Below are 18,717 nucleotides of genomic sequence, written 5' to 3' on the forward strand. Positions count from 1 at the left end.
ATGGCTTCAAGGCCTAGAATTTAAAATAAATATTAAGGCATCAAATAAGGTATTTCATTGCAGGGACTTTAACTATAGGGATAACTTTATCAAACAAATTTCCGATTTTTTTTTGAATTTTAGAATTTTATTTTTTTATACAGCAGGTTCTTATTAGTTATCCATTTTATACATATTAGTGTATATATGTCAATCCCAATAGATTTTATTTTTGTTAAGGCAAAATGAAACAAGTTCACTTGCAAAACCTACTTCTAGGAGAAAACTGAATAATCAGAATCTGCTTGATTGGTAAAATACTGTGTTTAGTTTTTAATAACCATTTTTACAAATTATTTAAATCTTTAGTTCCAAACAGTCCAAAAATGTCACTGTATGCTCCACTATCAAAAGAAACTAAAATAAACATCTAGACAGTGGTATGTATATTCTTTAATTATTAGATTTATTTTCTAGCAAAAATAATAGAGCCCATCTTCAATCATACAGAGAAAATTCTTTTCTGCTAGGACACAACTAAAACTCTGCAGATTCTTTCACTTTAGTTCAGGGTTTCTCAACCTCAGTACTGTGTAATTATTGTAGGTTATTATTTACAGGAATTATTTACAATAACAAGTGACCTCAGAAAAATCAAACAAGTGACTAACTTCAGGGAAGGTGAAATCATTGGCTTAATGTACACATCTGGTGAACAATGTCCATGAGTATTATAAACTGAAGGGATTACTTACTCCTTTTCCTCAGAAACTATTACACAACCCAACACTTGGGATCTTTCTTGACCCAACAAGAGCATGAAAATGCTGCTTGGGCTCTTTATAATAACAAACAATGACCATTCCTGTTTTATTTGAAAAATAATTAGCAGCAGCTGCTACTTACACAGAATTTTTAACAGAAGATACTTTACATACTGAACCCAAATATTTCAGAACTTAAAGAGCCTGAGGCCAAATGAAATATTCTGCCTTTTTTTTAGTTTAAAATAAGGCATAACAATTAACTTCCACATTCCTTCATCTAATTTTTAAAAACGACTAAAACATTTTCCTGAGACTCAGAGGAAACAGCTGGACACATCTGTCAACTAGACAGCTCTGGAGTGAAAGAGAAACTTAATGCTTTAATACCATACTTACATGTGTGGGCTCAGTTCATAAAAATTTCTGTTCCTGTAATCTTCCACTTTCTCTGGTGAATAAATGGGCAATGACCGGTATGGGTTAACAGATATAACCACACTTCCAATGTATGTCTGCAAAAGAAAGAATAAAATATACCCATTTTAACATCTTAAGTCTTAATGTTGCATGGTTTCATCCTTTTAAAAACACTAGTTCTACGGCCTGACCACTCATTTTATACTTTTCAAGAATATTTCTAAAGACAGATGGTCAATAATGTTTATTCATTTTGCTGATAAATGGAGAGCATAGATTTATACATTGAAAATATCTTTCAAAATAAATCTCTAGATTAATTCATGACCCTGGGTAAGAGTCCTCCAAAGCCCTGTCATACTTGCCAAGAATTTTGTCACCAACCACGGCTAATTGTGAGCAAGAGCTATGCCTTCCCCGATTCCGAGTAGAACTGGTGTTTCCCTCTCTCATCTTTATCCTCCTATTTCAGTCTACAGTAACCCAGGCTTCCCCTCCTCCCTACCCATACCCATACCTATCCAATGGGGCCTTGACTTTGGCACTGTCCTTACACAGCCTGTCCATCTCTACAATGGGCTCCGACCACATACAATTCAGTATTAGAGTCACAGTTATCCCTTGGGTATTCAAAGAAAATCATTTCATGTTATAGCTAGTGGACTTTAATCTCAGAATTTAAATGTACTTGCTGAAAGACAGTACATTTCATGTTGAATTTAAATTTAATGTAGAATTTAAATGTACTCTCAGAGGGATTAATGCTCCTATTTTAACAGACAGTAACGCTCTCACACTGCAAACCAGAACACTAGTTATCTTCCTTTCCATTTCGATCTTAAATTCCTGGCAGCAAGAGCAGTGTTGGTTTAGGTCATTTTGTACAAAGACTAGCGCAATGCCACAAGCAAAAGTCACTTAACTGTAACTCATCTTAGCTCCATTTTTCCTTTCAGTTTCAACATTATAAAGATGGCTGGGGTGGTGGTGGAAGGGGGATGCTAACAAACATATGTCAGTGATAAAAAGCTTTTTTAATAAAAAGGTGAAAAAAAGAAAGGAAAGAAGAAAGAAAAAAGTCACTTCCAACTTCCCCGCCTTTCCAGGGCCATGCAACAAAAGGTGACATTTTTAGAGCAACAAGTTTTTCCAGTATTGTCACCACTGGATTCAAGCAGATTGTCAGATCAAACAGAATAGAAAAGAAGAACAGCACAAATGTTCTGATTTTTTTTTCAAAACATGGGTCACAATTATTTTAATTATAAGATTTTTTTCCCCCAACCTGGAAAACTGAACAGGTCATTTTTATACCTATTTTCATCCCATAAGAATACAATCTTAGCAAGAGTACATAAGACTGCTGCTGTAAAGAAAAACTCTCAGCTCCCATGCAATTAGGATTATCTATTTCTGACACCCTAGCACTAAGGACCCAACTAATCTGGCCTGACAAGCAACGAGTCCAAATGTCTTAACTTATTCCATTTAGATAAGACTCTTCCAGAAAGGTTTCTTCACAGTCCAACCCACCTGGGCAAGTAGATGGGAGATGCTAGAGACTGAATAACTGTCTGAACGGCTTATAACTAAGAGACTAGAATTACTTAGATTGGTAGATATGAGAATACAATAATTGATTTATTCCTTTAATATCTGTTGATTGAAAGATCAGCCTTCTTTAGTAGAAAAGTACATGAATCTCCCTTTTTAAGGTAGTTTCTTGAATACAATAATTAAAATACATATTTGCTGTTAGCAGAGAAACCAGTTACCAAGTTGCTCTTTAAAACCAAATTTCACGGGCGGCTAAATTCTGCCTGTGTGGCATTCTTGCACGGAGAACAAACTCAGCTGCCTCAAACCCCAAATCAAAAGCCACACTACTAAGTTTTAAATTTCTCTTTGTTACTTGTGACTTTTATACAAACTGAATTGTGTGTGCTTTTCCCCCCAGCTGTTTTCCTATCACCTAGAACAGGGCTGGCCCATGAATAATGTCCCATAAATATTTAACTGAATGACTAATATGCACAGAATCCATTCATCACTAAGAACATGGATGGTACAAACCACTTTCACACAACTATTCTTCTGTTGAAATATAATACCGAGTACACTGCCATACAGTGCCTAATATATTACTAAACCTATATGCCACGCGTAACCACCAAACAAACCCTTCAACTATATCCTTCCCGCCTCGGGTTCCTTGTCAGACTGTGGTAGACTGTTTGCAAAGATGGCTGGAACAATTCCTACCACCCCTTTATGCAAAACCTTTGAAATGTGACTCTGCCACTCCTTCTATCAAGAGACAGAGTTTATCCTCCACCCCGTCAATCTGGACTTGTCTATGTGACTGACTTGACCAAAGGGACATTATAAGATGAGATACAAGCAGAGGCTTGAGCATTTGTGTATTGGGATGTTGCCCCTCCCCCACCCTTATGACTGACACTAGAAGCCATGATGCAAATGAACTTGAGCTAGACTGTTGGAGAGGTCACAAAGAAAGACAAGGGCCTGAACTACACAGCCTGACAACCATCAGACACATGAGTGAGGCCATTCTAAACCATCCAGTCACTGTTAGGCCACCAAATGCCTAAAGCCACATTCACGATCCCAGGTGAGACCAGCAGAAATCATACCAAGCTGAACTCAGCCTATATTGCTATCCCAGAGAACTGTGTGCAAACAGATGGTCGCTGTTTTATGCAATTAACTGGGGGTGGGGGTTACACAGTGACAATTACCTTACCGATACATCAACATGGCTCAACAAGTAAGAAAAAGGACCAAGCAGGACAAGCTTTATCAATCTGAATAAGCAAACAGTAAGGGAAACTGTGCTCTCCCTCTCCATTCCACTTTATATGTTTCAGATATGCATCCTCTAATCTTGAACTTCTAGTAGGTTTGTCCTGTACTGTGTGATACATGCCCTTGCTGTTTATGGGTTTCTTCCTTGAAGGTTCTATGTGCATTAGTCAAAGATTTAAATAGTCCCACATCTGCCAAAAGAATAACTCAAATGTTCATAGTCACAAGCCTCCTTTCTCTGAGACACAAAAGATACTCCTGGGGCTTCCCTGGTGGCGCAGTGGTTGAGAATCTGCCTGCCAATGCAGGGGACACGGGTTCGAGCCCTGGTCTGGGAGGATCCCACATGCCGCGGAGCAACTAGGCCCGTGAGCCACAACTACTGAGCCTGCGCATCTGGAGCCTGTGCTCCGCAACAAGAGAGGCCGCGATAGTGAGAGGCCTGCGCACCGCGATGAAGAGTGGCCCCCGCTCGCCGCAACTAGAGGAAGCCTTCGCACAGAAATGAAGACCCAACACAGCAAAAATAAATTAATTAATTAATAAACTCCTACCTCCAACATCTTCTTTAAAAAAAAAGATATTCCTGGAAGCAGCTGATAGGCTGGGTGGAGTTTACAATCCTATTCCAGTTTTAAGCAGCTATCTACTCTACATTCAAGTAACTGCAATAACAAATTAAACCTCCTTTCCAGGGAGCAGAACAATAGTGACCAGACAGTTCATTTTTACATCAATTAACATTTGGGCTTATAAATGATATACATCTGTCCCTCAGTATCCCTGGGGGATTGGTTCCAAGACCACCTGCAGAGACTGACCAAAGTCCAAGGATGCTCAAACAAGGATGCCTTCTATAAAACAGCATAGTATTTGCATGTAATCTATACACATCCTCCCTCCCGTGTACTTTAAATCATCTCTAGACTACTTATAATACCTTATACAATGTAAATGCTATGTAAATAATTGTTGGCTCATGGCAAATTCAAGTTTTGCTTTTTGGAACTCTCTGGAATATTTCCCATGAATATTTTTGATTTGTGGTTGATTGGATCTGTGGGTGAGGAACCCACAGACCAAGGGCTGACCGTACTTCATTATTTTTTTAACAAGAAACTGTATACAATTTAAAGTCAGTATTTTCCTATTGCATCATGCTCTAAAAAAGATCCTAAACTAAATCATTAAGTAACAACTGGAATAAAGAAGTTGGAGGTAAGACACAGTTTCTTAAGTATGTGCATAAGAGAGCTGGGCATTACGTATCCTTTTTATTCTGAATATGCCAAGGAGAAAGAAAACCAAAAAACAAAAGAAAGAAAAGCACTGTAAACTTTTACAAAAGGGAGCAGCAAAGAGGATCTGCCTCTTGTCCTCTAGAATTCCACTCACTCACTCGACTGGAAATAAGAGGTAGGTATGTACTGGGTCCAGCACCAACGAGCTACTGCGGACTCGGATGGTGCCAGTGAGAGAGCCCACAAAAGGCCTCCAGCAGCTTAGCTCATTCCCACCAGACCACTTCTGGGCTGCGCTCACATTCCACCTGGTCCCTAGGTCCCAAATGGCTCACAGAGCAACTCCTACTGGAATCCAGAGCCTGCTCTTCTATTAGGCCGATTACACCAAAAAGGACTCCTTTCTCATAACGGCAAAAACTACTTAGCAATTAGGTTCTATCTACCTTCTCCAACTGAGACAAGTCTGGCTCTCATGACCCTCAATGGATGGATGGATGGATGAGCTCAATCAATGTACTTATTTCCTCAGTGGAAACAACCTCCTAGCCATCCCGGCCAACCTAGTTCACAACCTCCATGCTCCGGGCCCCCAGCACCCCAAGTCCTGAAGTGTGCACACCACCCTGACAACAGAAGGCCACCTCCACTCTCACCACCCTGCGGAACCAGCCTCTGACATCTAGGAGGGGAAAGGGAAGGGGAGGGAAGGGGAGGGAAGGGGAGGGGAGGGAAGGGGAGGGGAGGGGAGGGGAGGGAAGGGGAGGGGAGGGGAGGGGAGGGGAAGGGAGGGGAGGGGAGGGGAGGGGACAAGACAAGAAGAAGAGCAAAGGAAAAGGGAAGAGGGAAAGGAAAGGCTCTACCTTTCTACAAATGGCATATTCAATTAACAAGTTTATCTTTCACTTCTCAAGGGCAGACATTAAACCAAGAATGTACAAACACTCCTAAGTCAAAACAATCCCTGTCTTCGTATTTCAGATATCTCTAGAATTCCAGAACAGATGCCTTGTGAATAACCAAATAATACTCGAGTGCTCCTACTGTGATTACAGCGAAAACGGAAGTCTTTTCTGGAGGATGGTCATCCAGCAACCGCCACTCTCCAGACCACAATCCAGAAGCCAGAGGAAAGGTCCCTGACAGATATATAACCCAAGGATCACGCATTTCATTCCATAAGAAAGTTCTTCCAGAACCCCATCCTCAGAGATTCTATTTCAGTGGTCGGGAGAAGGGCCAGGCATCTGCATCTCGTACAGTCTCCCCGGAAAAAGAAACGTGTAACCAGAGTTAAAAACCACTGCTTGGGGGCTTCCCTGGTGGCGCAGTGGTTGAGAGTCCACCTGCCGATGCAGGGGACGCGGGTTCGTGCCCCGGTCCGGGAGGATCCCACGTGCCGCGGAGTGGCTGGGCCCGTGAGCCATGGCCGCTGAGCCTGCGTATCCACAACGGGAGAGGCCACAACAGTGAGAGGCCCGCGTAACACACACACACACACACACACACACACACACACACACACACACACACACACACAAAAACCCCACTGCTTGTAGCCTTCACCCTCAGGGCTCACAGGACCAGGTTTTACTTTCAAATGCAGCTGTCGCTGTTGGTCTATCTTCTATTTTACCTTCCCCTTTAAATTGTCCTATGTAATTAATTCTGTCAACATTTCAAGAACAAAAGGAAATTCTTCTGGCTACCCTTTCATTTCAGCCACATTTATAATAAACTTGGCATACAGCATCTCAGCACACTACAGAGAAACAGCGGCAACATCTGTAAGTTGGGGCCTTCTCATGGCAGTATGTTTCAAATGTTTGACTATGACTCACTGTAAAAAATAAAATTGGCGTCACAACCAAGTATGTGTGTTTGAGTGTGTATTTACATACACATATGTGCATACATATGTATGAAATAAGTTTCACAAAATCATAAATATCCTTATCATGTGCAATGTACTGATATCCTTTGTTCAATTCTATTCATTACAAAATGTTTTAAAACTGCTGGTCCTAACCCACTAAACGGTCTTCCTCACTTAATGGCTGAAGCTTGCAGTTTAAAAAATACTGCCACAGAGCACTTCTTAATCTTTTTCTAGTTGTTGATGGCTTTGAGAGGCCAATGAAAGCTATGAACCTTCTCCCCCCAAAAAACACACATATAATATATGCACATAAGAGTTTGCACACAGTTGATACAGCAGGTTAAAAGCTCCCGCCCTAAGCAAAGAAACAGCGGCCACTAATGGAGAAAGAGACAGAAAAAGGATAAAAAAGAGAGACAGAGAAGGAAAGAAAGGAGTAAGAAGTGATCAAAATAATTCTAAAAGTATAAAAATGAAGAGTTGTTCAGAATAAGAACCAACTGCTCGGCTCAGTGGGCCCTGAGTGCCTTATTACAGCACTGAGTCAGAACACGGCCTAACAACCAAGGGCCAAAATGAGACAGCCAGTATTCTGTTTTCGACAACAAGGACGTATGCAATAAATACATTTTGGAAAGATATCCAACCAAAAACACTTGTTTCAAGTTAAATAGTGAAGCACAGTTTTAATATTTTGTGCATCTCCATTATGCAGTACCGTACACACGTTCCTCCACGATGCCAGGTAAAGGAAACGTTAGTACACAACAGAAAAGTCACAAGATTTTCACACCTTTCATATCATAGTTCTTCTCAGGGCAACATTAAGATCTTAAGAAGCCCTAACCCTGAAAGTTTATATTTCAATGAAATTGAAAATAAAATTATAACTAAACCATAAAATACACATAAGGAAATCCTATAATGACTTCTTTTCACCATGATGAGTACTTGGAGGCTTCTCTCCAAATATCAAATTCTTCCAAAATATTTGTAAAGCCCCTGCTCTGTTGAGACTCTAACTAGGCATCCCATCTGCCTATCTACCAGCTTCTTATTTTCCTCAGAATGACTTTCGGCGACTTGTTTACAAATCGTCACTGCAGTTTCTTAAAAACTCATCCCCAGAGTTATTATAGTTCTGATATATAATATACACTGAAGCACCTTTTTACTAAACTCTTCCTAAATCCCCGTGAGGCAGAAATGAAGTCTCCATTTCAATGTCCATAACAATGGAGCACAAAGAAGTTAAGTGGTATGACCACATTATCTAACAAAAGTGGAATCAGGACCAGGAGCCAAGAATCTGTTCTCTTTTCATTAGAGCACACAAGCCATGCTGTCAGGCCTGGAAAGCTTTGGCAAAAAGTGGCCAAGAACACCTCATCACAGCAACTTGTGTTGTACAACACCTTCCCCGGGCGTCTTCGCCTTTGTATAATAGAGAGCTACTCTGTTGGGCATAAGCCTCCCTTTTGACTATCTGCAGAATGCTGAAATCCTTACACCACCAGGAATAAACAAAAAAGAAAGGGGGAGAAAAGATCTTCTAGTTACAGGGAAATTTTTTTATCTCAACAGAAAAGAATTTTTTTTTTCAATGTTTATCCCAGCACATCAAGTTGTGCCTACCTCTTGAAGAAATGCAAGACGTTGTGTCACAATCATCCTTTAACTTCAGAGAAATGAATCAGGAAGGTGGCAATGCAACAGGTAATGTTTATTTAAATACCTCACTTAATGCTAAGTATTTAGTCTAAAATGTCTTAAAAAAAATATTCAAGAATGTGCTGGAGTTCTCCAAGTCCCAGTCTCCAAGCCATGTTTCTTTCACCTCTAAAGTAATAACAGTTCAAATCCAGGATGGATCAGGACTCAGATAAAAATAACCCTTCACGTGGCTGCACAACCGCATTGATTTCCTTGACTGAATTTAGGCTACAACCATCTTAACAAGCAAGCAACGAATTTATCAAGAGCCTTCCTTAAGCAAAACATCATCTTAGGCGTGGTGAAAATACAGGACACTCCTGTGGCCTGTGCCCCTGGGAGATTATAATAGAGCTTAGGAGGTGAGACTTTTATATCATAAAACATAAAATTTAAGGGTTAACCGCCGTAGGCACAAAAACAGATGCAACAGGATTTAAGTGATTCCTAGCTAAATGAGTGCATTAGTCTTTCTTTTCTTACTGCCTAAAGGAGTGCTTTGGGTTTAAACGAAGGAAAGGTCACTGTCAACTGCAGAGGTCCAAGAATGCTCCGGAGAAGTCACAGGATTTGGGTAGGTCTAAAAGGATGGGCAAGATTTGGATAAAGTAACATTCCACCGAAGAGCAGCATGTGAGATTCTGGTTTTTAGGTCATAGTTGAACCCTGCCCTTTTTAAAAATTTTTCACTAGGATAGTTGTATTCTTCAAAATGTATTTTTTTGAAGTATGAATTGCTAGAGACTCAAAGCAGATATCTGTACACCCAGGTTCAACTGTAGCATTGTTCACAACTGCCAAAAGGTAGAAGTAACCCAAGCGCCCACTGACGGATGAATGGGTAAACGAAGTATGGTGTACAGATACAATGGAATATTATTCAGCCTTAAAAAAAAGGAAATTCTACACAGGCTATAACATGGATTAAAACATGGATAGCAGCCTAAAGGCCCACCCAACCACATTTCAGACACAGGGGATGAAACAGCTTGCCTCAAGCAAAGACCTCCTGTGAGTAATAGCTTAGAAAGTAAGACTGGAATCAAATTTCAGACAGCCTCAAATGTCAGAGTGAGCAGTCTGAGCTTCAGTCTGAGAGCAGTTTTGAAGTAAAAGTCAGTGTGTGGGGTAAGGGGGGTTAGATGATGAAACTGACTGAACTTGAATCCAAGTCACCCTGACTTAAGTGTTTTTGAGCTCTTTGCTCAGATTCTATGTCATACAGTATGACAAGGCTTCAAATGTATTTGAAATATTGTGTAAACCTTAGCTCCAAGTTATCTAGCAAAGTTTTTCAGTTTTGTGTGAACCTGGGCACATTACTGAACCTCTCCAAATCCCAGTTTCATCATCTGGACAAGGAGGACGATACTGGTTCCTCCTGTCTAAATCTGAGGATTAAATGAGATTGTGCGTTAAAGCCCGAACCACCTGACACATATAGCAAGCATCTCATAAATGTTACCCACTGTGAGTTTGGCTCTACTCGAATTTTTGGCCACAGTAAATAGCCAAATCAGGACTCAAAAGCCTACAATACACGTTAGTATCTCAGCTAAATTCATAGAGGAGTCCTATGATGCTGAAGTCTTACCAAATGCTCTCTGTATACAGGGAATGGATGAGTTATCAGAGGGGCACATGAGGTACGTATGGTCTTAATGAAGCTAGCAGGAAAAGCCTGGGATACAGAGAAAACGGCTATACAAGGCAAGCTGGTGGAATCTTCAGAAATGACAACACGCTATTCACTTCACACAGAGGAATTCACCCTCTTCTTGGGTCTCGGATCCTGGGAATCTGATCACAAGACATCAAGACATTATGTGTCGCAGCATTTTTAATTTAGCCATCTGTAAGATTTCCCAAATTTCCCTGAAGAGGGCTTTTGTCTTAATTGTTTTTTTTTAAAGACACAGTTTGGTCTACCATACGCTCTGGTTGGTTTTTCAGACACAGTTCAAAATTGTGAAAAACTGCCTAAGTGAAAAATTACAAACATAAGGTCAATAACTGATTTAGGCTTCTATCTGGGTCTTAAATCTAAAACAGTGGAATTCAGACATACACCTCACACCCCCATCTAAGAACAGATCTGTGATACATATAACCAATAATGACAGCCTAATTCTCACAGAGGAAGAAACTAAAGGCATTAGAAGGTTTTAAAGACTTGCTCAAGGTCTCACAAGTAGTAGCAGGGGCAGTTTCACGCCAAAGCTCTACACCAAGGTCTGTGATGTAAGAATAGAGAAGTATGATTTGTCAGGCTCTGTCAGCTGCTGGGCACAGAGATGCCCTCAAGTTACATCAAGTACTGAAGGCTTTACTGTGATAATCACATACCCAGGAACCCCCCGAGGAACCCATTACCGAGCTACAAGAAAAGCTGGGACCCAAAAGTGAGTATGGATGGCTGTGAGGCCACATTATGGAACAAAGCAACACAAGTTTGTGAAGACTTCCTTTCCAGTCCCACTATCAATGTGCTCATCCCCTACTCACATTTCTGCTTCCTCTGGGCCTGCTACTGACTGGTCTTCTCACTTTCTACTCCAAAGCTGGCCTGTTGCAAAGACTCTTATTCACAGTCTCTGCCTACACACGGCCCATCGTGGCCTCACCACATCATGACTCCTGGCGTCTGCTTCTGTTGGTATTTTATTTGTTTCAGTATTTCTCAACTCAAAGTTTGAGAAGAGATTCAAGCCCTATTCATCTGTTTATCTATGCTGTGCTAAATCACTGGCCTTAGATCAGGCAAGCTTGTCAGGCATGGTCCCTGTCGGTGTAGTCTGAGACATGCCTTAACTACCATCATATTATAATCCTTTGTTCCTGTGCTGCAGTCATTTCAGACTATGAATTAAAGAACTAGATATGAGTTCTATGCCACGCCGAAATACCGGCTAAAAATATCACTTCGGGCAGCCTTTATTTCAGAGCAGGATAACACAATACTACCTTATCTTCGTTGCTCTGTAAGGAACAAGTATTTTCCAAATATGTATCATTCTCCAGACCTAGTAAGAGTCTCTTAACTAAAGGTACAGAGTGGTCCTGTGTTACAGGTATGCTACCAGCTACAAGTCTTGAAAATAATATTACGTGGCTAATTGAAAGTAGTAATCCAACAAAAGTGAAATCTGTGTAATGAATACCAAAGTAGGAGGGGGTAGGGAAAAAGGGAGGGAGGGGAGAGGCAACGAGAGAGTCAGGGAAGGGGAGAGAGAGAAAATTCTAATCATAAGAAAAGCTCAGGGTCTGAAATCTTGAAGAAAAGTCATGCTGGGTTTCCAAGTTTTTCAGATGGTCATGTGGTCAGGTACTCCATTCCAACTATATGTCAAGCACCGGGCTAAAATGCCCCTTAGGGGTTTCCCTGGTGGCGCAGTGGTTGACAGTCCGCCTGCTGATGCAGGGAACACGGGTTCGTGCCCTGGTCCGGGAGGATCCCACGTGCCGCGGAGCGGCTAGGCCCGTGAGCCATGGCCACTGAGCCTGCGCATCCGGAGCCTGTGCTCTGCAACGGGAGAGGCCACAGCAGTGAGAGGCCCGCGTACCGCAATCAATCAATCAATCAATAAATCAATAAAATAAAATGCCCCTTAATCTCCAAAACAACTCAACAAGATAAGCATCATGATACCTATTTTACAGATGAGAGAACTGACCCTCAATTACTTCAATGGTCACAGTGGTTGTGAGTGACCAAGACACAACCTTGGTCTGTCTGCCAAAGGCCCATGCCTTGCCCAATATGCCACAACAGAGTTGGATGCACAAAACAGCCTCTCTTTAGAAATTAGGATTATCGTTAATACTTATCTGTACTATAAATCTAAGAGCAGAAAGAGATGTGTGTGTAGAGGGGAGGGGTGAATCAGCCGCATGAATCAGCCACATGGCTCTTGTGGGGAATTGCTTCTTCCTCCTCTACTCTGTGCTCTTTTTTTTTTTTTTCTGGCTGTGCCCTGCGGCATGCAGGCTTTTAGTTCCCGGACCACGGTTCTAACCTGTGCCCCCTGCAGTGGAAGCACGGAGTCTTAACCACTGGACCACCAGGGAGGAAGTCCCTCTACGATGTGCTCTTAATGGTAAAGGACTTTGTGCAGCTATCAATCACCTGCCATCCAGTGAACAGGACGAAAACCCATCTCCTCCCAAGATCGTCTCCCACCTTCCAGAGAGGAACACACCATCCTAACGGTTGCTATCACTTTTCTTTGACTAGAGAGCACCTACGACTTTAGAACTGAACGCACTTGTTCCCTGTCACACTAGTTCACGTCACTGCACTGTTGAATGCTAACTCAACACGTGGCAGGAATGCGGATTATCTCTTCAATTCTTTGTCTGGGTTGTTGAGGCTGCCCTGCTCCAAAACCTATACACTCAATATCATACTCAGTTATGTTGAACAGCACTTTGCAGGCTGAGAATGCTTCCCTATTAGTGGTATCACTGATGCACATGGTAACTGCATAAACTTAGCAGGACCATTATTAAGAGCATGAACTACAGAGCCAGACTTCCTGGATATGAATCCCAGCTCCATCACCTACTCGCTGTGTGACCTTGGAAAGGTCACTTAGCCTTTCTGAGCCTCAGTTTCCTCATATGTAAAATGAAGATAATTTGAAAACCTTCAGTGCATAGGACTCTAGTAAAACTTAAATAAACAAGTACATGTAAAGTGCTTAGAATAGCATATTGTACCAATAAGGACTTAATATGTGTTAACTGTCATTGTTTATCATTTTACCAATAAGAAAACACTCTCCTAGGAGTTAAAGTACTTGTTCCAGGTCTCACAGATGGTAAGTAACAGAGCCAGGACTGGAGCTCAGGTCCTTGCTTCCTAGTACCCACCACACTGCCACCAAAAGATGACACTTCTGCAGACCTGAAGTTGGGCCTTAATTTCCTCCAAATCGAACTTCAAGTACGGCTTCAATCAGAACATTTAAATTAATATATTATAAATATTATTCAAATATATCAAGTACTATATAGCTTGGCAGATAACAGATAAACTCATGCCATTTTGCAAGTTCTAAGAGGAAGAATTTTTCGAATCACCAAAGGTTTTAAGGGAGCTTGGACAGGTTGAAACTGGCAAGCTTTTACCAAAAATGATTGTTTTGAAAAGTATTACAAAACTGTCCAAGAGACAGACTGTGCTCCGAAACTAGACACAACAGCCTCATGATCTGCTGTTGTTCCCCAGCTCTATCTAGCCCCCTAATGCTGTGACTCCATTCCAAAAACCAAAGCTACACTCTTGAAAACACACACAAGTTGTTCTCCATGTTTCCTTAATTGTCTACCTTTTCAACGAGCCGCGCAGGCTGAGTCTGCATTTGGTGAACCCCTCAGACACAGTCAAGTCTAGGCATTTCATTTCACCAGCTCAGGAGTCCACCTTCCTTCCCCCACTTGGTCATGGTGGGAGGGGAGGTGGCATTAAAGAAGGTTCTTGTTTCACTCAAATTTGCTGGGCCTGGGTTCTCTGGGTAAAGGCCCATCCACCTAGAAGAAGAAGAACCTTCTACTTCCAACTCTAAAACCAAAACAAATTTAATTTTTAATCAAACTTACATAATCTGGAAGATGACCCACCCAACTACCATTACTTCTGGAAATGGGACTGGGGTACTGAGATAAGAAAATTACATTTTTATGTTATGTTTTTTTCCCCAAACCATTTGTTACTTGTGTAATTTTTTTAAGGCTGAGATAAGAAAATTACATTTTTATGTTATGTATCCCTATGCTATCTCATTTTTTTTTCCCAAAAGCATTTGTTACTTGTGTAACTTTTTTAAGGCTGTTTAAAGGAAATTTTAAAAAGAAAAAAATTTAGAGAACATCTGGGTAGGAATAACACTAAGCTGGGCATACGAACTCCAGCCCTACTCTCTGCCAACAGCCCCGTGAGCTTGGAAAAGTGCCGAGCCCCGAACAAGACTGCAGTCCTGGCTGACACCTTGATGACAGCCTGGTGAGACCCCAAACAGAGGACCCAGCTAAGCCATGCCCGAATGCCTGTCCCACAGAAAGAGTCAGATAATACATGTATGTTATTTTAAGTCACTAAGTTTGGGGCAATCTATTCTGCGGCAAGAGAAAACTAATACACCATTTATACTGAATTCTCAGGAATAATGTTATCCCCAAAAGGTAGGAATTTTCATGTATACAAATGAAAAGTGGTTTTGACACTTAAAATAAATATATAAATGTTAACTAGTATTTTTTTTATGTTTACCTCATTTATTGTGCTCAGCCAGCACCCTTAAATATAACTTTGTGGCTGACTTGGGTGTATAAAAATTTTACGTATTTTACTTATAATCTCATTGGTTGTTTCAAACAGTAACCAAATTATTTTTTCCTGTGTTTCCACAATATAACTAAGTGTTTATTCTAAAAGAACCTCTAAAGGGTCACAAAACTTACTGAATCTTCAGCTCAGAAGGGCTATTTCTAGCAATACTAGTTGTCCTCTGAGTGTTTCATATAAAATTCTAAGTAGGAAAAGACAGACAGCCCGAAGACCACCTCCAGCCCCGACCAAGGAACTCTTTCCTGCCTGTCCCTGAGTTAAGGCAAATAAGAGAAACAAAGCAGGGACCCTTGGTCTACTCTCTACCTTTTATCCGAGGATATCAATATAAGCACCTTCCTTTTCTATTATTAGTCAAATAAATGTTAATTAGTATTATTTTCATTTACTTTCCAATATTTTAAACCAAATATATTGTACTTACATTTGAATATTTTTCATAAGAGTATTGGATCCCATCCTTACGGAGATCCTAATTCTACTACCAACTTCTAAAAATTAAGACAATTTTTACTAGACTTTCAAAGCAGTCACTCTTACATCTACAAGTAGTTTAACTTAAGATTCTAAAATTGGACTAATTCAGACCTCTATATCTGGATGATCCCCACCTGACAATTCAGATAGAAAACAAACTAAATCTACTTGTTAGTACCAAAAATACTTCCTGTCAGAGAATGGACACCTTGGTTCTTTAGTTTCCAAATTTGCCCTGGGCCTTGTTCTTGCTTAAATTGCAGCTTTCCTGTTCCTGAATGGAACCACAGTCCTGACCAGTCACCCTAAAAACAGAATCACGTCTGGCTGGGTCTCCTGCATACCAAGTTCACATGAAATCTTGCCACCATCCCATCTGGCTGTGGACGGGGGTGGGGAGGCCAGAAGAAGCTCTGACAAAGGACAGAAAGAATACAGAAGAGCGGCGCTTAGGAATGTCACAACCAGCATTTCTCACCACCGACCCCACAGAGACTGCTGGAGCACGTCCTGCAGCTGGGCCCAGCCTGCACTGCACTCGGCCAAGAGTGAGGAATCAAAGCAAACAGTCTCTGACCCTGTGTGTTACCCCACTGGGCCAACATTCCCTCTATCTGTTCTTACCTGATCCACCTCCATCTCCAATGGAACAGCCCTCCTGCAAGGACCACGTCAACATCTGGAACTGTCTCAGATTTAGAGACTCTGCCCGGCTACAGACAGGGTGTTGAACCAACTCTGGGCTTTTTAAACAAGTGTGTGAACCCAACTCAAAGCAAAGAAGACATAATCCTGAAGCATGCACTTTACTATCTTTCATAGAAGTACTGGATCCTATTTTTACGGGGATCCTAATTCTAGTACCAACTCCTAAAAATCAAGACAATTTTTACTAGACTTTCAAAGCAGTCCTCTTACAACTACAAGTAGTCTAACATAAGATCCTAAAATTGGACTAATTCAGACCTCTTATATCTAGATGATCCCCAACCTGACAATTCAGATAGAAAACAAACTACAACTACTTGTCAGCACCAAAAATACTTCTTATTCAAATAAGGGTTGCAAGGAGTAGAGTAGATTAAAACAAAACCATATGATATGCATTACAGAATAGAATAAAACTCTGAATGACTTTGGAAGCAAAGATTTCAACAGTATTTCCCTAAAGTGGACAGACTTCAACTACCCACCCCAGGGTCCTTTTTACTCTTCTCCTTTTTTTTTTGGCCACACCATGAGGCATACGGGATCTTAGCTCCTTGACCAAGGATTGAACCTGTGCCCCCTGCAATGGAAGCGTGGTGTCTTAACCACTGGACCGCCAGGGAAGTCCCTACTCTTCTCTACCATAAGGAGTTCTCCAGGAGAAAAGTCTTGAGAGGCATGCCTTTGGGTGCACCTGAAGCTTAGAATTCCAATCATAAATGCTTCTCATGGAACATATCCTTCAGCATGGTAGCAACACCAATAAAACCACTTCACTAGAGAATTCCCTACCAAGCCTGTGACGGGGTTACAGCAGAGGGCCTCATCAGCATCCACTGCCCTTCCCTCTTCCTAACACGCTGATAGAGAGATTTAGTAGAGTATTCAACCTACTTACACACAACCCATCTACTTTGGAAAAAACTGACCCTCCGCCAATCCTAGGAGCAGACATCATTTTCTTAAGCCATTCAGCTCATTCTGGTCACCTGGCCACAGTCAGTAAGTTTGAGGAGTACATGTGACTCATTGGCCTACCCAGAGCTTCAGGTTTAGTATGACAGGATCACCAAGGATTCCACTTCCAGATTCAGCTGGCTGGAGATCCAGAGGATCACTAGGGGTTATAAATACTCTAGAGAGTTGATAACTCTTATCTGGTGAGAACTCTGTGAAGGCAGGGAATATTTCTTACCTCTAGATATGGTGGTGAAAGCGGGGGTGTGGGGGGCAGGTTGGAAGAACAGGGTCCCCTGACCTACAGCTGGCTCACACAAGAGGCGGCAAAAGCTCTGGGTACAGCCAGAGTTCTAAAGTCTGAGCCAAGCGTCCCTCTGTTCACAGGCCCCCTTATCAACCATGGCTTCTGAACATACAAATGACTGTTCAGTATGTTTGCATGATGGATCACTCGAGACCATCACACAATTTTATAGGATAAAGTAAAGCTATGAGACTACAACAGAGACTAAATAATAAAAAATTTTTAAAAACTGTACCTTCTCTTCCTGGGAAAGAATTAAAAAACAAAGTGAAATACAAGATAGTAAAATATTGTATGTCATTAACTTGGCCTTTGGCATCAGCTGAACAATTTTCAGCAACCCAAGAAGAAAAGCAAAGCAGGAAGATTATCAGAATAAGGGCCAGAAACAGATCTCCCAAGGGCAGTATATACATCATGTGGGGTTACACGGGGTAAGGTGGGGTAATCAAATCTATCGTACAGTATTTTTTTTAAATTACAAAACCAGGGCTTCCCTGGTGGCACAGTGGTTGAGAGTCCGCCTGCCGATGCAGGGGACACGGGTTCGTGCCCCGGTCCGGGAAGATCCCACATGCCGCGGAGCGGCTGGGCCCGTGAGCCATGGCCGCTGAGCCTGCGTGTCCAGAGCCTGTGCTCCGCAATGGGAGAGGCCACAACAGTGAGAGGCCCGCGTACCGCAAAAAAAAAAAAACAAAATTACAAAACCAATACATACTTGACTTAACAAGCCCTATAATACTGAGGTCTAAAAGAGTAATAACTCTTCCCCGTCCCCAGATCCCAACCCACCCCACTGAAGTTAGCATGCCTAAATCCACCCATGCTAAAGTTAGCATAGTACTAAAGTTAGCATGGCTTTCTCTACGCTCATACAAATATACAAACATGTGTACACATCCATAAACCCCCATTAAAAAAAATAAGATCATACTACACACATTACCCTATAAGCTGTTTGTTTTTTCTTTTTTGCTTAAAATAGAGAATGCCCAATCCTCCAATATGACACGTGTTTAAAGTTACAAAATGAAGGCACACATCTCATGGAAAAAATAGTCCCAAAGTATGATGGAAAACATTAATTATATGAATAT

At 41.4% G+C, this 18,717-nt stretch overlaps 1 protein-coding gene across 3 annotated transcripts in view; it reads right to left on the reverse strand.

Moving 5' to 3' along the window:
- The window catches only part of MYO1B (myosin IB), a 192,528-nt gene that overhangs the window by 131,814 nt on the left and 41,997 nt on the right, over positions 1-18,717 (reverse strand). For all 3 annotated transcript variants that reach the window (XM_032638061.1, XM_032638059.1, XM_032638060.1), the window contains one exon: positions 1,143-1,258. In XM_032638061.1, the coding sequence (XP_032493952.1) occupies positions 1,143-1,258 (116 nt within the window). The remainder of the gene's footprint in view (positions 1-1,142; positions 1,259-18,717) is intronic.

Source organism: Phocoena sinus, chromosome 7, assembly GCF_008692025.1.
Source record: "Phocoena sinus isolate mPhoSin1 chromosome 7, mPhoSin1.pri, whole genome shotgun sequence".
NCBI classification, from domain to species: Eukaryota; Metazoa; Chordata; class Mammalia; order Artiodactyla; family Phocoenidae; genus Phocoena; species Phocoena sinus.